The 20,658-nt window shown below is 48.6% G+C and overlaps 1 protein-coding gene across 2 annotated transcripts; it reads right to left on the reverse strand.

Annotated features, from left to right (window-relative positions):
* Positions 1–1,813: 1,813 nt before the first annotated feature.
* Positions 1,814–20,378, reverse strand: tmed8 (transmembrane p24 trafficking protein 8). Of its 2 annotated transcripts, none has more exons than XM_069915810.1 (5): positions 20,286–20,378; positions 18,420–18,489; positions 11,605–11,755; positions 8,636–8,926; positions 1,814–2,650 (listed from the first exon to the last, which is right to left on the reverse strand). In XM_069915810.1, exons 1-5 carry the CDS (start codon positions 20,342–20,344, stop codon positions 2,433–2,435), a joined length of 789 nt encoding a protein of 262 aa, XP_069771911.1. In that variant the 5' UTR covers positions 20,345–20,378; the 3' UTR covers positions 1,814–2,432. The 2 variants fall into 2 exon arrangements, with proteins under 2 accessions (XP_069771911.1, XP_069771912.1); XM_069915811.1 differs by lacking the exon at positions 20,286–20,378 and adding an exon at positions 19,066–19,164.
* Between the last annotated feature and the right edge of the window lie 280 nt (positions 20,379–20,658).

Here is a 20,658-nt window from a genome sequence, read left to right on the forward strand (position 1 = left end):
CCCTTCGCCCAGGGGCGCCCCCACCCCCTTCGCCCAGGGGCGCCCCCACCCCCTTCGCCCAGGGGCGCCCCCACCCCCTTCGCCCAGGGGCGCCCCCACCCCCTTCGCCCAGGGGCGCCCCCACCCCCTTCGCCCAGGGGCGCCCCCACCAGCCCCCCTTCGCCCAGGCCCCACCCCCTTCGCCCAGGGGCGCCCCCACCCCCTTCGCCCAGGGGCGCCCCCACCCCCTTCGCCCAGGGGCGCCCCCACCCCCTTCGCCCAGGGGTTCCCCCACCTCCAGCCGTGCCCTTCACCCAGTGGTCCCCACACGTCCAGCCGAGCCCCTTCACCCAGTGGTCCCCACACATCCAGCCGAGCCCCTTCACCCAGTGGTCCCCACACGTCCAGCCGTGCCCTTCACCCAGTGGTCCCCACACGTCCAGCCGAGCCCCTTCACCCAGTGGTCCCCACACGTCCAGCCGTGCCCTTCACCCAGTGGTCCCCCACACGTCCAGCCGTGCCCTTCACCCAGTGGTCCCCACACGTCCAGCCGAGCCCCTTCACCCAGTGGTCCCCACACGTCCAGCCGAGCCCCTTCACCCAGTGGTCCCCACACGTCCAGCCGTGCCCTTCACCCAGTGGTCCCCACACGTCCAGCCGTGCCCTTCACCCAGTGGTCCCCACACGTCCAGCCGTGCCCCTTCACCCAGTGGTCCCCACACGTCCAGCCGTGCCCTTCACCCAGTGGTCCCCACACGTCCAGCCGAGCCCCTTCACCCAGTGGTCCCCACACGTCCAGCCGTGCCCTTCACCCAGTGGTCCCCACACGTCCAGCCGAGCCCCTTCACCCAGTGGTCCCCACACGTCCAGCCGAGCCCCTTCACCCAGTGGTCCCCACACGTCCAGCCGTGCCCTTCACCCAGTGGTCCCCACACGTCCAGCCGTGCCCTTCACCCAGTGGTCCCCACACGTCCAGCCGTGCCCTTCACCCAGTGGTCCCCACACGTCCAACCGTGGCCTTATCTCAGTGGTTCCCAAACATCCAGCAGTGCCTTTACCCAGTAGTGCCCCTATGTCCATACGCCCAGTGGTGCTCACACTTCCACCAAGCCCACATCTCCAGTGTGCCCAGGTGCCAATGGCTTGAGTCACCAACCCTGCAGCTGGGACAAGGAGGGCAGGCCAGATGCACAGGCACCACTGGTCGCTTGGACGCGTTAATCCTGGAACTCTCACAACTTTATAAACCACTGGGGTATTCTCTACCCAGCCCACCAGATTTTGGGTGAAACGTCAGTTTTATGCCTTTACGTCTCACAGACACTGCAAGACCTCCTTTCCTCCATAATTTCTGTATTTTTACAGACTTTCATGTTTCATTTCATGGAGGTGCCGATGGCAAGCTGGGCTCCCAAAGAACCTTAGATGACTACAGCTTCCGAATTGCTTTGGGGGTTTGGAACCAGGGGCTGAGAGTGACTGGGATGCCTGGAGATCAGGTTCACTGCTGGTCTTCTACCTCTGTCTCTCCCTTTCCCCATCTTCTTTCCACCACCTCTGCATTCACAGAGACACCCCCCCTCCCCCGATCAATTCACACCTTTCTTCCCCTGCACTTCTATCCCTGCCTTTCGCCACCTCTACTCCTCCCCCTCCCTTCCTCCACCTGCCTTTTATTTCAGGTGCCTGCCAGCTTTTCACTCACACCTCAGGCCCAAAGCGTCAGTGAAACATCTTTACCTCCAGTGGATACATTTCCGTCTTTTTACTACAATCACAGCATCTGCTCACCTTAAGAGTTTCACTCACTTGTCAAATCAGCCTTTTTCACAGCCAAGGTTAGAATTCATCTTTATTTTTTTTAAACAGACGATACATTGAAATACAAAATATATGGAGTCTTTTGAAAGATGCTAATTACATTTGGTCCCTCTTTCCTTCCAATTAGACTTTCTTTCCAAGGCTCCTGTGCTCAGAATATAATGCAAATGTTTATAATTAAAAGAAAATCGATTCTTTGCTGGCATCCTCAGGGAGGCAGTGAGCTGTGGGAAGGGATGTGCAACGGGGGACTTGGAAATGCTCCAAATGCAGCTGCAACCCAGCTGAAGTCAAGTCGAAATCAAACATTGCTGCAGGGAGATAGAAGCCCCTGCAGATTTCTTCCTTGAATAGACTCTGTTCTCAACACACAAACTAGCAGAAAGTGCAAAGACTCAAACATAACCATATATAAACTTCAGTGTGACCAGGAAGTCAACAAATAGCGCAATGACAACAAGAAAACAAAAACAATCGAAGCAACGAAGTGCTGGTGCGGGAGGAGGTGGGAGAGTGCGGAGGTTGTCCTTCCTGCAGAGGAACCGGAACCACAGAGAGGAAAGAAGCCAACTCTGAGCGAGGATCCTCCTGGAGAGATAGAAGGGTGCCCTTTCACCCTCTCCTCCGGCATCTTACGAGCTGTTATTGACCTGGTAGTACAAGGTTTTGTGCCTCCAGATGGAGTAAGAGTTATCGAACTTAAGCAGGTAGACTCCCTGTCCCGGGTACTTGTGACTGCCAGACTGCACTTCCAAGTGACTGTCCTTTCTGTAGACAGGCAGGATCTCCTCCAAGTCAGAGCAGCTGAAGTCTTTAGTTCCCCTCTCGATGTCCCCCTGGACTGGGGGAGCTGAAGAGCAAGGCAAGAGGATATTAATAGCAAGGAACTGCTGGACCAGAGGGAGAGGATCAGCATGGGTGAATGCACAGGCACAACACAAGGGGATAGGCAATGCCTTAACAGGTTGCCGGCCAAGAGAGTGGGTAAATGAGCTGAGTGAAGCCTGGGGATTCCTGCCTGCAGATATTCAACAGGGACCCTCTGCAGAGAAACAAACTGCAGGTGCCACAATCTGAGAGCACACGAAAGTCAGCAAGTAGGGCAGCAGCAATGGAGAGAGATGGCCCGCCAACGTTTTGGGTCAGGACCCTTGTCATAGAACAGGTGATGTCAAGTATATTGGGGAAGGGGGGGGGGGTGAGTTGGGTGAATGAGGGTGGGAATGAGGGAGGGACAAAGAGATGACAGGGTATGGGATGAAGGGTGAGAGAGGTGGACAGACTGGTTTGGGCCAGTGAGGGACACCGCTTTGGGCCAAGGGGGTGTGGGAGATGGAAGTTGGCAAACAGATGGAAACATTGGGGCTAGAGAGCTATGGGTTACATAAAAGTTAAACTTTCAATGGACATGGCGTAGATTGAAGGCTGCCAAGGAGGAAAATCAAGTGTCGTTTCTCGTTGACATTTGGTCTCACTCTGGTGATGGACGAGACCAAGGTCAGACATATCTATGCAGTAGGGTGAAGGGAATTGAAGTGAAACATAAAACTCTGCAGACATGTAATTGTGGTTAAAAACATAGGAATGCTGCAAGAACTCAACCTGTCTCGCAGCGTCTAGACGAGGTACAGATATATTACCAGTGTGTTGGGCCTGTCTCGCAGCGTCTAGTCGAGGTACAGATATATCACCAGTGTGTTGGGCCTGTCTCGCAGCGTCTAGATGAGGTACAGATGTATTACCAGTGTGTTGGGCCTGACTCCTTCCTCAAGGTGTGAATAAAAGGAGGCGGGCATCTGAATTAAAGAAAGGGCAGGGGGAGGAGAAACACTAACAGACAAAAAGTGATTTGAAGTGTAGGCCAGGAGAGAGGAAAGGTGAGAATTAATGGGGGTGGTGTAGTGGCTCTATAAATGCAGAGCTTGGGGTAAAGGAGGCAGACAGTGTGGTAAATCTGTGTCATGCTGTCAATCACTCACTATGCTTAGTCTGGACTACTGGCATTGGACATGGATTATCTCTACCACCAAGGGCACTCCCCTTGACTATAACTGTGTACGCACCCTTTATCATTCATTATTATACTACTGAGTTTCTACTAATAAAAGCCATGATATGTGTTTAACTACACTGCATTCAATCTCTTAATTATCTGGCACATCAGAGAGGAATCATGGGGTGGGGGTGGGGGCAGTGGTGCTAACAGAAACTTAAGAAGGTGGCTGCTGGGAGATCCAGCCAGGAGCCAGACAAGAGTTCAGGTGCTGGATGAAGTGCTTGGTCTCACCATGTACCAGTGGTCTCTCAATGTCTCCTTGTGCCTGGATGAAGGGTCCCGGGCAGAAATGTTGACCGACCATTTCTACCCACAGATGCTGCCCGACCCACTCAGTCCCTCCCTTGCTCAAGGAACTTCAATAGCAGACAGGCCAAGTCCGACTCCAGCACACAGGGCGAAGGGAGCAGTGCACTCTTGAAGTAGCATTGAGGGAGCACACACTGCAGTGTTTTCACCTCTCATCCCACAAAAAGAGGTCTCACCTGCCCTCACAGGTAGATGGAAGAGATCTGCTCCACCATAACTTCTCTTTGAGGCCTCTATCCATGGGGGCCAGGACCACAGATTTGGAAAATATCACACGACCTAGAACTTCTAAGGCTGTAATCCTTGTTCTCGCTGCAACTCTCCACCTCAGAGGGAGGGCAAGGCATAAACTCTCACCACAACATGGGGTCATCTAATATTTTGAAAATCTATGTTCTTGCTATTGGGGTTAAAGCTGTCCAGGAGGAATGTGATGTGTTGATCCTCAAGTCACTTCCTGATAATGGATGAGGCCAAGGTCAGACATGTCATTGCAGGAATGGCTGGGGAATTAAAATGGTTAGCAAGAAGAAGCTCAGATTTGGACCAAAGGCAGGGAGTAGGTGTTGGACAAAGTGTCACCTAATCTGCATCTGGTCTCCCCAACGTAGCGGTTTTTCCTTTTATGAACATGTAATACCACTCCCTGTTTTCTTGTCTTGATAAAGGGGTCCAGTGACTGGCCATTTCTACCCATGGATGCTGATTGGCCCTGCTGAGTTCCTCCAGCCATTCTCAGACTGCTCAAGATTTCAGCGTCTGCAGCTTTTGAGCTTTTTGAGCCACTTCATGACAAAGGGAGGAAAGGAGAGGGCAGACTGCGCAGGCATGTGGCATTGGCACACCTGAGAGAGGGAACTCTTCCCTTGCTTCTTTTGGAGTTGCAGTCAGGAGGTTGCAATTGAGTTAATTGATTAGGGCCAGGGAGCAATTGAGATAATAGATAGGGATGTATAAAAAGAGGGACTGGTGGGTCAGAGAGGGGGCATTGTGGCTTTGTCGAGTAGCGGCTGAGGAGGAGTTTGCTCCCAGTAAGGTAAGAGTGGTAGGTTTCTTTAAATAAACTGGTCAGTGAACTGAGGAATTGGGTAATGGAGGCAGATGTTTGGGCCATCCAGTGTTCTTACTGCAGGACGTGGGAAGTCAGAGACAACACATTTGTGGCTAATGACTACACCTGCAGGAGGTGCATCCAACTGCAGCTCCTGATAAACAGATAGAGAGCTGGAGTTGGATGAACTTCAGATCATTTGGGAGGCAGAGGCAGTGAATGAGGGGAGTTTTTGGGAGGCAGTCACCCTCAAGAGTGAGGAGACGGGCAGCTTGGGCGACTGTCAGGGGAGGTGACGAGCAAAGAACCCCCGTTCCCATCAACAATAGGGATACTATTTTGGATCCTGTTGGTTGGGACGACCTACCAGGGACAAGTTGCAATGGTCACATCTCTGGCACTGAGATTGGGACCTCAGCTCAGAAGGGAAGGAGGGGTGAGAGGACTGCAGAAGTGATAGAGGATTCAATAGTTAGGGGACAGATTCTGTGGGAGGTTTTATGAGAGAGATGGAGTATCACTGGTGCCAGGCTCCAAGATGTCTTGGATCGAGTTCTGATTCTAAAGAGAGAGGATGAGCAGGCAGATGATGTGGGTAGGAAGGGTGAGGAGGTCCTGCTAGGAGAGTTCAGGGAGTTAGGTGCATAGTTTAAGCACCGGACCTCCAGGGTGGTAATCTCAGGATTGGTACCCATGCCACATGCTAGTGAGGCTAGAAATAGGAAGGTGACGCAGCTAAACACATGACTAAGAAGATGCTGCAGGGGGGAGGGCTTCATGTTTCTGGGTAATTGGGCTCTGTTCCATGGAAGGTGGGACCTGTTCTGATGGGATGGTTTGCACCTGAAAATGGAGGGGGACTAACATCCTTGTGGGTAGGTTTGCTAGTGTTGCTCTGGGGGGTGGGGAGGTGGTTTAAACTAAATTTGCAGTTGGAGGGGAACCAGAGTGATAGAGTAGATAGTGAGGTGGAGGCCAGTCAGGGTCATGTGAGGACAATGTAAAGATAGAAAGCAGAGGTTTGTACATGATAGAAATGCGAGGAGTATTGTCGGGAAGGCAGATGAGCTTAGGGCATGGATTGGCACATGGGTTTATGACATTATTGCTATTAGTGAGACTTGCTGCAGGAGGGGCAGGTCTGGCAGCTCAATGTTCTGGGATTCCAATGTTTCAGACATGATAGAAGGGGAGGGAATGGAATGGGGAGGAGTGGCATTGCTAGTCGGAAAATATTGCAGCTGTGAGAAGTCAGGACAGCCCAGAGGGTTCGTCTACAGAGGCCATATGGGTGGGGCTGAGATATGATAAAGGTGTAACCACGCTGAGATGAGTTTATTATAGACTGCCAATAGTCCGAGAGAATTGGAGGCGCAAATCTGTCGGGAGGTAGCAGACCAATGTAAGAAACAGAAAGATGTGGTAGTTGGAGATTTTAACTTTCCATATATTGACTGGGACTCCCAGACTGTAAAAGGGCTGGATGGCTTGGAGTTTGTTAAATGTGTTCAAAAAAGTTTTCTAAATCAATATATTGAGGTACCAACAAGAGAGGATGCAAAACTGGATCTCCTATTAGAGAACCAGACAGGTCAAGAGACAGAAGTATATGTAGGAGAGCATTTTAGGCCTAGTGACCATAATTTCATTAGTTTCAAGTTAATTACGGAGAAGGATCGGTTTGGGTCTTGAGCTGACGTTCTAAATTGGAGAAAGGCCAATTTTGTGGAAGAGAAAGATCTAGGAAGAGTGGATTTGGATAAAGGTGTTTTCTGGCAAGAATGTATTCAGTAAGTGGAAGGTCTTCAAGGGCGAGATTTGAGGGTGCACAGTTTGCATGTTCCTTCCAGGATTAAAGGCAAAATTAATAGGCAGAGAGAACCTTGGTTTTCAAGGGACATTAGTGATATGATTAAGAAGAAGAGAGAGGTGTATAACCGGTATAGACCACAAGGAGCAAATGAGGTACTTGCAGAGAATGGAAAACATAAGAGAATAATAAAGAAGGAAATCAGGAGGCCAAAAGAAGGCATGAGGGGGCTTTGGCAGATAATGTGAAGGTAAATCTGAAGGGTTTCAACAAGTACATTAAAAGGATAGTAAGGGAGAAAATTGGTTCCCCCGAGGAACAGGGTGGTCAACTATGTGTGGAGCCTAATGAGATGGGGAGATCTGAAACAGTTTTTAGCATCAGTATTTACTCAGGAAACTGGCAGAGTGGATAAGGAAGAAAGGGAAACTAGCAGTTGTGACATTAACAAGGAGGTGCTTGCTGCCTTGCAGTGATATTGTTTAAGAAAGGCTCCAAAAGTAAACCAGGTAATTATAGGCCAGTGAGTCCGACATCAGTAATAGGTAAATTATTGGAAGGAGTTTTGAGAGCTAGGATAAATAGGTATTTGGACAGTCATGGGCTGATTAAGACAGTCAGCGTGACTTTGTGTGTTGTAGGTCGTGTTTAACAAACCTTATACAGTTTTTTTGTGGAGGTTACCAAGAAGGTAGATGAAGGAAAGGCTGTGAATGTTGTTTATATGGACTTTAGTAAGGCCTTTGACAAGGTTCCACGTGGGAGGTTAGTTCAGAAGGCTATAACACTAAGTAAACATAGTAAACTGGATTTAAAATTTGAAAAATAAATGGTAGTGGATGATTGCTTCTCGCACTGGAGGCCTGTGACGAGTCGTGTGCCTCAGGGATCCGTTTTGGGACCATTGTTGTTTGTTGCCTATATCAGTGATCTGGATGATAACGTGGTGAATTAGATCAGCAAGTTTGGTGATGACGCAAAGATGGGTGTACTGGACAGTGAGCAAGATTTTCAAAGCTTGCAGAGGGATCTGGACCAGCTAAGAGAATGGGCCAGTAAATGGTGATGGTGTTTAATGCAGACAAGTGTAAGGTGTTGCAAGGGCAAACCAAGGAAGGACATTCACTGTAAATGATTGGGCACTGAAGAGTGCGGAGGAGCAGAGAGACCTGGGGATACAGGTACATTGTTCCCTGAAGGTGGTGCCACAGGTGGGTAGGGTTGGAAAGAGAGTTTTTGGCATCTTGGCCTTCATCAATCAAAGTATCGAGTATAGGAGTTGGGATGTTATGTTGAAGTTGTATAAGACATTGGTGAGGCCAAATTTGGAGTATTGTGTGCAGTTCTGGTTGCCTAGCTACAGGAAGATTATCGAGAAGACAGAAAGAGTGCAGATATGTTGCCAGGCCTTCAGGAGTTAAGATATGGGGAAAGATTAAACAGGTTAGGAACAAAGAAGGATGAGGGGAGACTTGATAGAGGTTTATAAGATTGAGGGGAATAGACAGAGTTGATGTGAGTAGGATGTTTCCACTTAGGTTGGGGAAGATAAATACGAGGTCATAGCTTTAAGCTGAAAGGGGAAAGGTAGAAGGATGGAGCCTATTACCTTCTGTGTCTTCTTCGTCCTCTTCATCGCTCGATTCACTGACCAGCACAGTGATCTCTGTATCCGTCACGGACGTCCACTCGAAGTACACACCAAAGCCAATGTCATAGGTGTCTGTAGCAAAGTCCCAACAGATGCAAGTGCCATCGGGGCGGGTGGGGACTCTGACCGTCACCACATTCCCACGCCTTACCGTCATCACCCCTCCTGCCTTCTCCCCCCTCACCTTGTCCTTAAACTCCTCTAGCTCTGTGGAAATCCAGGTGGCAGCAGCGTCAATGACAGGAACAACTGCAAGGCAAACCAGGACAATGGGGTTGGCAACACTGACTCTATTCCAGCTACCAGAACATTGGTAGGAAGCACTTCCTCGTTAATGTCACATTGGCCTCCTTCAACAACACGAGTCTTGAGAATTCCACCAACAAAAAACCCACTCTCCCCTCCACCATTCCCAAGGAACAGAAACAGAAAACCATTGGATGGGAGCTAGAGGAGTCATCACGTTTCATCACAAAGGTGGGTTTTCATGAATGTCTGACAGGAGGGAGAGGCAAATATCCAGGCAGAGTATTGAGGAACCTTGGGGTTTGTGAATTATTGGATGGGAGGTTAATCCATAGGACCATAAAGAGTGGCAGAGAGGTCTTTGTTTTTACCCTCCCCCGTGATCCCTCCATGATCTTTGTTTGAAGAGGGCACACAAAATCCTTGAGGACCACTTCCACCCTACACAGAGCGTCTTTCAGCTGCTCCTGTTGTGGAAGAGATGCAGGAAGATCAGAGCCAGCGCCACCAGGCTGAGGAACAGCTTCTTCCCAAGGACAGTGAGAACGCTGAACAACTTAAGGAACTGTTCATAAAAAAACCTCCAAGACTATTATTGATTAAAGAATATTTACTGATTTTTCTAATTGTATAATTTGTCTACATGTATGTTATGTCTGGATGTGTGTTTGCATGTTTTTGCGTTGACAATAAATGAACAAAAGTGGCTGTGCACTTGAGTTGGGAAGTGAAGGTTTAAGGGGGATGTTGTTTACTTACAGACTGCCAGGGTAGTGGTGGAATGGGTACAGTGCAGCATTGAAGAGGCTTCTGGATAGGCAGGGAATGGGGCGATGTGGGTCAGGTGTCGGCAGCAGAGAAGGAGTTTAATTTGGCATTGTGTTTAGTGGAGACATTGTAGTACTGCTCCTGTGTTGCTCAGATCTATGTTCTACACAAGCATTGGGGAAATTGCAGAGGTAACACAAGAATGTGAAGCGGGAGTCAGCCATCTGGCCTGTTCAGCCTGTTCCGTCATTTAACAAGATCGCTGCTGATCGGGCTGTGGACAGCTCTCGCTCCCTGTCTTTTCCTCATAACCCTCAATTACCCAACAATGCAAAAATTCTGACTACTTTAAATACATGAATGAGGCAGTGTCTACTGCTTCATTGGTCAGAGAATTTGAGAGATTCACTATTCTCCAGGAGAAGCAGTTCCTCATCATCTCTGTCCTAAATCTATTCCACTGAATCTTGAAGATATGTCCCCTAGTTCTGGTCTCACCCACCAGTGGAAACAACCTTCCTGCTTCAGTCTTTATCTATCCCCTTCACAATTTTGTTTCTGTAAAAACAAGAGGTGAGTGAGAATGGGACAAGGTTAGAGAGGAGGAGTGAATGTAGGTGCTGACCAGGCTAACGTACAGTAGATGTTCTGGATAACGTCTCTCATGGTCCTTTATAAACCAATCTAATGCTCTCTTAAAAAGCCAGACAGATAATGGGTTGCCGAGGAATATCACGCAACTCCTGTGGCACAGGAAGCACAGATAAAATAACAAGCTGAATCTGGCCCAAAGAATCAAGGAAGATCAGTAGCCAAGGAATGGGCCCCAATGTTAGAGTCAGGGAGGGTGGGGAGCAGAAACTCAGCACTCCCCCCACAGGGTCCAACTGTCTCTGTACAGGGTTTAAACAGCCTGATAAAGGAGCTAATGGTGGCTTATTTAAAATCCTGTGACCAGGAGTATGCCCAAGGTAGTAGTGCCTGTGTTCAGGAACAGCCACAAGGGGGGAACAGTGAGAACTGGTGCAGGGCACCAGTCACGGGGAGAACCCCCCCCCCCGCACCCCAGCAATGAGGGGAGAAACAGAGGACATGACCCCAAGGATGGTGACCAGTGAGGAGCTCTGTAGTTGCAGTCCACAAACAGGCGGTGAATTATTGCTGATTCGTGGGTGAGGAACTCGTACAGGCTGTGGGCGACGAGCTCATGAGAACTGGGGGCAAGGAGAGCTTCTGAAAGGCTTCCTCATTGTGTCAGAGGGTTGGATGTGGAGCTCAGTTGGGCTGATGGTTTGAATTGAACCAATGACATGTGTGGGTGCAGGAGTGCTGGAGGTCAATCCACGGACACTCAGTGACTCTGGGGGGGGGTGGTGGGGGGGGGACTCTCTTTTGCTGTAAAGGGCAACGGGTAATGCTCATAACAAATCTTCGTCTGTCTTATGGCAACTAAAAGCAATTTTGAGTAATGTTACATTTCTGTTTTAGTACATTACAATAAAGAGCATCTGATCTAAAACATTCCAATAAGATGAGCAGCACGGGTCAGACACAGAGTAAACTCCCTTCCCACCGTCCCATCACACAATCCTGGGGTCAGACACAGAGTGAAGCTCCCTCCACACCGTCCCATCACACACTCCAGTGCAGGGACACCATGGGTTTGAAAGAGGACTGTGCCAGATCCAAATACAGGGACAGCATATTTACGAGGTGAGGCAGTGGGCTGGGTTGGGGGAGGTTGGGTTTGACTGGCAACCCCTCTCCCAGGGATGTGTCCATGCCTGTGTAGGGAGGCGGATGCTTCTGGTGTTCACCTCCCAGGCACCCTTCAGACTGGAGAACCTACATTTTAGACAGTGAGGATTGGATTTCAAGTTGAAGATTGTCCATAGATTTCAATGTTTACTCACCTCTTCCAGGGCCCTCCAATGGGTCAGGAGGTAGCTTCTCTGGACCTCCATGGTCAGACTGTATGATCACGGCATCACTGCTGACCTTGCGAACACGATAGGCAGCAAGTGCAGTCGCTGTCACCTCACAGGGCTTGCTCTCTTGAGCGTGCTGGAGGACAGAGAGTGAATGTCCAATGAAAGTTCATGATACCACCACAGAGTTACCTTTCCAAGCCATAGGGGCAGATCAAAATCCTTCCAAAGTACTAGGAAGCTATTGCACGCCAGAAGTTCGGCTTTCAGTACATGAGCTGAAAGTTCTAGAAGGAGTTCAGCAGATTTAAGAGGGAAAATAATATGGTGGTAAGTGTTTTGGGGACTCGGAGATCCAGTGTCTGATTTCCAGCCACAGAACTTGAGATGATATGGGTAAAGGAACTTGACACCTTGTAAATGTTGTCTGTGAACTCTCAGAACAGGTTTAATCAAATCCAGGGGGTTTTTGACTAAAAGGAGTAAGAATTGGATTGGAATAAACTGTGTGCAGGTAACGGAAGTGATGAGTGACAGGGATTTGGACACCATTCAGTACAGACACATGGGCCAAAGGGCCTGTTCCTGTGTTGCACGATGTTCCAAGGTACCTTGGTGTCCTTGCACATTGTTGAAAGCCAACGGGCAGGGGTAGCAGTCATTTCAGAGAACAAATGTTATGTTGGATTTACGTGCAAGGGATTGGTAGTCTTATTGCAATTGTACAGATGTTGGGTGACACCGAACCTGCAGCAGCACGTACTGATTAGATTCTCTTTCCCAATAAAGACTGAAGTATAAAAATAGCTGAAGACGTGGAAATATGAAACAAAAACAGAAAGTGGTGAAAGACCTCAGGTCATATCCTGGGTGCCGGCCAACACCATGTGCTCATTATTCCAGGACACCCAAACACAGATATGTCCCTAGAAGAGGGGCAGAAAGAAGAACAATTTCAGGCGTAGACCGCAAAGGGCCCATTTCTGTGCTGTAACTAAAATAGTTTCTTCCACCTCTGGCATCAGATTTCTGAATGGACAATGAACCCCAGACACCACCTTTCTTTCTCTTTTTTGCACTAGTTATTTCTTGTATCTTGCATTTACAAAATAGTAATTTATAGTAATTTTGCACCTTGTACTGCACAACACTGCCACCACAAGACAACAAATCTAATGACGCATGTTCATGATGATAAACCGGATTCTGGAAAACTCCAGGAATGAGGAAACTGATTAAAAGCAGAGTCTGCCCAGCAGTACAAATGAAGAGTGAAAATCTGTGACTCCTGGAACCTTCCCAGTTACGTCGAGAGAGCTGGGGTTAGGAAGCAAGAAAACATGGTTGGCATCTGACTGATTTGACATCATACAATGTGACTTTTCAGCTCAGACATGACATTACCCGAATAGTCAGGGTATCAAAGGCAGGGGAGTAGGGCTGAGAATGGATCAGCTCATGATGGAATGGCAGAGCAGACACGATGGGCTGAATGGTCAAATGTTCCTGCATCTTATGGTCTTGCGTCACCATGACCTCTGACCACATTGGGGGAGTGGGTTGCAAGGACGAGAAGTCAGAGCTGGACAAAACCGCACACTTCTGCAACTTTCCCACTGTTCAACACGATCACAGCTGATCCCATGGATCTAGAGCAGGCTGCCTTGGAGAGACACACTGTGAATCAACACTGAAGACTTGTGGATAAAATCACATTATACACAGGGTCACAAAGACCAAGTTTGTCCTTCCTTCAGAAGAAAATGTTGAGGGAACATTTAGTGAGCTGGTTAAAATAACAGTGGGAATAAAGGGGAAGAAACAATCATTTTGCTTTTGCTGGCATGTTCAAGGCACCCCCCCCCCCCCCCAACACAACCGAGTCAAGAGTTATCTGTATGAGAATAGGCCTTCACCCAGTATGTCCATGCTTTCCAAGCCAGTCCCACGTGCCTGCAACCAGCCTGAATCCCTCTGAACCGTCCCTACCCACAGGCCTATTCCAAATGTCTTTTAAATGTGGTGATAAGCCCCCACCTCTACTACATCCACATACCCACCATCCTGTGTGTGAAAAACAAAACCCTCAGGACCATTTAAATTCATCTTTCTTTGAATTTTGGGATATAAGCAGAGACTGAAGACCACAGCACCAGTGGTGAAGACAGTGAAAGTGTGGCCAAGGGAGGCAGAGGAGTGTCGGCAGGACTGAATCAGTGGACTGGACCATATTCAAGAACTCATCCTTCGACTTTAATGAATATGCATCAGGTGTCACTGACCTCAAGACCTGCGTGGATGAATGTGTGCCCACGTACCAGGTGTTCCCCAATCAGAAGCCCTGGATGAATCAGAGGATTTGCAACTTGCTGAGGGCAAGAACAATGGCATTTAAGGCCTGGGATCAAGATCTCTACAAAAAGATCAGGTATGATATGCAGAAGGCCACCTCTGAGGCTGTGGCAATTCTGGAGAAAGCTAGAGACAGGTCCCACCAGCTACAAAGTGAGGGCTTCACTACCCGATGAGCTGAACGCCTATGCCCACTTTGAGAAGAACCAAACAGTGCCAACTAGAATCCCTGCAAAGGCTGAGGACCCTGTGATTTGTCTCAGAGGACAATGTTAGAACATCATTCAAGAGGGTGAACCCTCTAAAGGTAATGCCAAGACAATACCTTTTTCAAATGCTGCCCATTTCATTGCCCCAGTGGTTCTTTAAAATGCTCAGTGGGTGTGTCAGACACTTTTTGTGGAATGGTAAGGTGTCTAGAGTCTCCATGGAAAAGTTGGGAACACAAATTGGGGGGCTTAAAATTGCCAGATTTAAAAAAATACAACAGGGAGTTCTAGGTAAGGTTTGTTGTCTCATTTTTTGAGGGGGGGGGGAAAAAGAGTCCCTTCTTGGGCACAAATTGGTTTACATGAAAAGATAGCAGGAGAATTTATACACAAATAGGACACCAAATTAGTTTTGAAAAAACAGATAACCCCATTATAAAACATGCCAGACGTGGAAAAGAATAAATCGATGTATTGGATTGAAGGTGGGGGATATCTCTTAAAACACCCTTGACCCAGAACAATTTAATACCCATGATCCTGGATAATAAGATCCTGGACACCTGGTGCCAGAGGGGGATCAGGTGTATCAAGGATTGTTTCTGTCAAAGGCAGCTCATGTCATTCGAGCAGTTGAGGACTTAATTCTTTCTTCTTCTTTGGCTTGGCTTCACAGACGAAGATTTATGGAGGGGGTAAAGGAGCAGTCTTCTGCTTGCAGCAATTAAGATCTTTTCTAAGCGATAAACTGGAAACTGGGACCAACAATGACTCTGCCCGACTGTAGTGACATGCAGACTCTTATTCGAAAGGGGATTATGTGTAAATTTATCTCTAGGATGCATTCCATAATCCAAAGTGAAGGCCCGAAGCCAGGCTTACATCGGTCAAGGGAAAGATGGGAGTCAGACTTGGGCATAACAATTGATGAACAATGGTGGGAAGATTTGTGTTTGAATAGCTTGGCGAGAATTGTTAATACTGGTGCAATATAATTTCTTGCATCAGTTATACCTCACACCAAAAAAAATTATATAAATCAAAGCCAGGAATTTCGGAAATGTGCTTTAGGCACAGTGTAGAGGCTGGAACCTTTGTCCACTCCATCTGGCTGAGTACAAGGGTGAGATCCTTCTGGGAAGACCTGGGGGATACACTGAAAAAAATGTACAAAGGTGGATTTTCCACAGGATCCAGAGTTGTACCTTCCAGGGGACATTGGGGAAGTATAGTTTAGACTGTCCAAACTCCAAATACAGTTTGGAGGAAGTGTATAGTGGTTACATGGAAGTCTGACTCCCAACTAAATATTGCACGATGGAATAGGGAAATACATGGTTGCATTCCCCTGAAGAAAATCACCTACAATTGACAGAAGAGATAGGACACATTCGTTGAAGTATGGCAACTGGATCTGAGGCACATCGGGGCACAGATACAATTCATACCCCCCTCCCTCCCCGAATAAGAGAAAAGAAACAACCCATCCCAGCAGTAAAGGATTTAGGGCATGAAATGGGGAATGTGGTGCAGACGACCTGTTTTTGCCCCGACCTTTTTTTTAATTTAACACCCGGGGTCCTCCAGCCTCGAGGAGGATCATTGTCGGTCGGTATTTGGTTGGATTTTGTACGTTTGTATTTTTATATTTTGGCATTTGTATAATTTAAGGGATAGGGAGGGGAGGATGTAAGGAGAGGGAAATAAGGACGCTGTAAATCATTCTACGTGGAAAGAGAATGTCATGTTTTGTTTATTGAATTTACATGAGTCTTTGGAAAATCAAAAATAAAATATTAATATAAAGAGGGTGAACCCTCGTAAGGTGTTAGGCCTTGATGACTACCTGGCAGGGTACTGAAAATCTGCACCAACCAACTAGCTGAAGTGTTCACAGACAATTTCAACCTCTTATTGCTGCAATTAGAGGTTCCCATCTTCTTCAAAAAGGACATCAATCATCCCCAGTACCTAAGAAGAGTGGTGTGAGCTGCCTTAACGACTACTGCCCAGTAGCACTAACTTCTACTGTGATGAAATGCTTTGAGAGGCTGGTCAATGTAGTGCACGTCGAAAGAATCAAAGGCTTGTTGATCCAAACCAAGGCTTTTATTAACTAGAAGATTGGAGCATATCACATGTAGGTCGACCAGTCCAGAATGATCTGGGTCTGGCTAGGAGCAACCCTTTAAGACCTGCCAGTAGGCATGGGTACGCTGTCAGCCAATCACAACCATCCTATACCAAATATACACATTGGTGATAGAATCCGGACGATCACAGTCTTGACCAGAGTTAATAAGTAACTAGGCAAAGATCTCGACCCGCTGCAATTCACCTATCGTCACAATCTCTCCACTGCAGATGCAATATCGCTTGATCTTCACTCAGCTCTAGATCACCTTGAAAACAGCAATTCATAAATGCAGCTGCTCTTCATCAACTACAGCGCAGCCTTTAATCCCATTATTCCTTCAGTGCTGGTCAAGAAGCTAGAAACTCTGGGCCTCTGTACCCCACTCTGCAACTGGATCCTTGACTTTCTCATCACAGTCAGTATGAACTGGAAACAACGTCTCCTCCTCACTGATTATCAACACAGGCACATCCCAAGGATGCATGTGTAGCCCATTGCTCGACTCATTATACACCCATGACTGTGTGGCCAGGCACAATTCTAATGCCATCTACAAGTTTGTCGATGACACCACAGTTGTCGGCAGAATCACAAACCACAAGGAGGAAGTGTCCAGGAGGGAGAGAGATCAGCTCATTGGATGGTGTAACGACAATAACCTTGTACTCAACGCCAGCAAAACCAAGGAGATGATTGTGGACTTCAGGAGAAAGTCAGGGGAACACGACCCAGTCCTCATCAAGGGCTCAGAAGTGGAGAGGGTCAAGAACTTCAAATTCATGGGTGTCGACATCTCCAAGGATCTGTCCCGGAGCCTCCACATTGATCCAATCACAAAGAAGGTTCACCAGCGGCTCTACTTTGTGAGTTGTCTGAGGAGATTCGGTATATCATGGAAGATTCTTGTAAATTTCTACAGGTGTACAGTGGAGAGCATTCTGGCTGGTTGTATCACTGTCTGGTATGGAGGCACCAATTCTCAGGACAAGAATAAACTCCAGAGGGTTGTTAACTTGGCCTGCGTCATCACAGGCACCAAACTTTACTCCATTGAGGACATCTACATGGGGCGATGTCTTAAAAATGCAGCCTCTATCTTCAAAGACCCCCACCACCCAGGCCATCCCCTCTTCACTCTGCTACCATCAGGAAAAGGTACAGGAGCCTAAAGACGAGCACTCAGCGGCACAAGGACAGCTTCTTCCCCTCTGCCATCAGATTCCTGAATGGTCAATGAACCACAGACACGGCCTGACTGTTCGTGCCCTGGTATTGTTATAGTAATGGCTTAAGATGGTTATAATATGAATGTTTGCAACGATGTTGTCGCAAAACAACGATTTTCATGATTGTTCATGACGATATATTCTGATTCTGAAATTCAATCAAGTTCTAAGAACATAAGAACTAGGAGCAGGAGTTGACCATTCAGCCCATCGAGCCTGCTCCAGCTTTCAATGAGATCACGGCTGATCTGATGATCCGCTCATCTCCACCTAACTGCCTTTTCCCCATATCCCTTAATTCCCCAACTATGTTAAAATCTATCCAACCTTGACTCAAATATATTTACTGAGTTGCCTCCAGTGGGGAAAATTGCACAGATTCACCACCCTCTGGGAAAAGCAGTTCCTCCGAATCTCCGTCCTAAATCTACTCCCCTGAATCCTGAGGCTGTCCCCTAGTTCTAGCCTCACCTAACAGTGGGAACAACTTACCTACTTCTATCTTATCTCTGCCTATCATAATTTTATACGTTTCCCGAAGATCCCCTCTCATTCTTCTAAATTCCAGTGAGTACAGTCCCAGAACACGTTCTCTCATAACAGGACCTTTGCATTGTCTGACCAGACCCAGCATTGAGTCCAGCTTACCACTTTCCGAGGGAGTCCATCGTTGCCTTTCCTGGTCAACGATGGCCAATGTGCTACTCACACTGACAGCCCTGGTCGCCTCGTCTATGAAAATCTCAGTGAGAGTTACTGACCACTTTCACTGAAGGAGCCTGTGCCCTCGGTTCTGCTTTTCCCCAAATAACCTCAACACAAACTGGTGCCGGAGGGGAGAAGGGAGAGCAGGTACTGGTGGAATTCAGGGCTCACCTGCTGGTCCCCTGCTGCCACTGACTGCTCCAACCCGTCTTCTGCTGCCACCGGTTTTACACTCTGGTCTCTGGAGAAAACAAAAATATCCTCAGTCAAAAAGGAACGCAAATCAAACAGCTGCTTTGTGCTTTGGCTGTGTCCAGACCGGCCCCTGGCCCCAGGAAACAGAATTAACCCCTGGTAACGGCATAGACAAATGCGGCCATGGCGAAGGGGCCAAGACTCCCACAATGCACCAGCAGGGGACTGCTGGCCATGCTGGAGAATGGGTTACAAGAGTTCTGAGCAGAATTAGATCACACACCTCTTCCAACCTTCTCCACTATTCAACAAGATCACAGAGCGGTGGGGAGGGGGCAGGGAGCGGCAGGGCAGGTCTGTGGGACAGATAGAAACCATGATGCCGATTCTGTGGGGGGGGGGGGGTGGGGTTTAAGTTTCTCATCGTGTGACCTGGAGCTACAGAGGCTCTCAGATTCAGGAGCGTACAGAGCAGATTGGTCCCAATACAAGGGTGAGAGGCTTGCTGTGGTTTCTAGCTCGTTGAGCCGGGAGCAGGGACAGGCTGGAGACCAGACAATGCACAGAGTCATCGGAGGCTTGTGACGTTACAGGGAGCACCAGCATTTTACAATCAACTCACACGTCAGCTGCCATCTCTTCAGAATCGACACAAAGTGAGCTGCCTCAGAGCCTGTGGATCTGGATGTAACAACTGAAAAAGACTGCAGCTAATTTGGGAACAAACGTTCTTTCTAATACGGGAGTACTGCTGGGAGTTGCACAACTCCAGTTGGATGACATCGCAGCCCCCATCCCCGCTGTCATCACTCCCCAAGCGACCAATCCTTTACGGACCACTGCAGGCATCACAACCTGCTCAGCTCCACAAATACCAAGAAATCACTAACTAAAACACACCTGTTGCTGCATGGTCTCACTTGGCTGCCATCAGTCCCAGCCCAGTCGCAGCTGGGGACTCTGGCAAAAGCAAAGCTCGTTCACCAACCCGCACAAGCAGCACCATCATCTCCTCAACACCGCCACCCCCCCCCCCCCACCCCCAGCACACCTCGCTCAGCTTGCTCAGTCCTTCTCGAGTGGAACACAACAGTATGCAGACGCTGTGATCGTAGTTTAAAGAAAACAGAAATGCTGGAGGAACTCAGCTGGTCTCACAGTCTCCATAGGAGGCAATGATACATAATGGATGTTTCAGGCCTGAGTCCTTCCTCAAAGTTTGAGTAAAAAGCAAGCAGGCATCTGAATAAAAGGCTGGGGAGAGAAGGGAAGAAAGGGTGGGGGGGGGGGAAGAGCACAGACCCACAGACAAAAGGGGTTAATTGGACGGATGGGAGGACAGGAGAGGGAAAAGGCGAGAACTGATTGGGGGAGGGGAGGGTTATTTGGGGTGCTGAGAAAGCAGAGTTGGGGAAAGGAGACACGGGGAAAGATGGGGTAGGGGGTGGGCGAACCGAAACTAGAGAAGTCAGTGTTAGTGCCACCTTCGGTTGGAGGATGGCCGACAGCATACGAGGTATTGTTCCTCTAATTTGCAGATGCTCTCCGTTTGTACTCTGGACCACTGCTGGCCTGAGGCACAGCAGAGAAGCTCAGGGCCAAGGTGCAGCCTGCATCACATCGCAACAGTGCCTGGTAACGGTCGGAAGCTGCAGGTAGCTCTGTACAAAGACCAGGCTGTCGGGTCACTGGCCTTAACCAGCAGGTACAGCAGCGAGGGCGAGAGGTAGGCTTCAAAGGCAAGAGGACTGGGAGCTTCATCAGCCATGGGGTGGTTGGGCCAAGTGGCCACTGCTGTGTTTGACTCTCTGCCCCCATCCCCCAACCAAGCCACCTAATTACCTGTTTCCTGCGTCTGTCTGGCACTTGTCACCTCCTTCCATCAAGTGAAGCCTGGACATTTGCGAGCTCACCCCAACCTCAGACTTCTCCGATTCTGCATTAAAAACAGATGAGAAATTATCCTCTAAACACAAGACACTGTACACCATATAGACTGCAGTCCACCCGCACGATGCAGTGCACCGTATGGACCACAGTCCACCCACACCGACCGCAGTCCGCCCACATGACTCAGTACATCGTTCGCACAATGCAGCCACCACCCATATGACACAGTACACTGTACGGACTGCAGTCCACCCGCATGACTCAGTCCCTTGTCCGCACAACGTAGTCCACCACCCGCATGACGCAGTACACTCTAGACAACGCT

This window comes from Narcine bancroftii, chromosome 2, assembly GCF_036971445.1.
Source record: "Narcine bancroftii isolate sNarBan1 chromosome 2, sNarBan1.hap1, whole genome shotgun sequence".
NCBI classification, from domain to species: Eukaryota; Metazoa; Chordata; class Chondrichthyes; order Torpediniformes; family Narcinidae; genus Narcine; species Narcine bancroftii.

Bases quoted from the DNA above. Each gene is read 5' to 3' on its own strand.
- tmed8 (XM_069915810.1), bottom strand. From the start codon at position 20,344: ATGTCCAGGCTTCACTTGATGGAAGGAGGTGACAAGTGCCAGACAGAC. The intron at 11,756-18,419 runs GTGAGCCCTGAA...TCTGTCCTCCAG, and splicing joins TGGCAGCAGGGGACCAGCAG to CACGCTCAAGAGAGCAAGCC. The intron at 8,927-11,604 runs GTGAGTAAACAT...TTTGCCTTGCAG, and splicing joins ATTGGAGGGCCCTGGAAGAG to TTGTTCCTGTCATTGACGCT.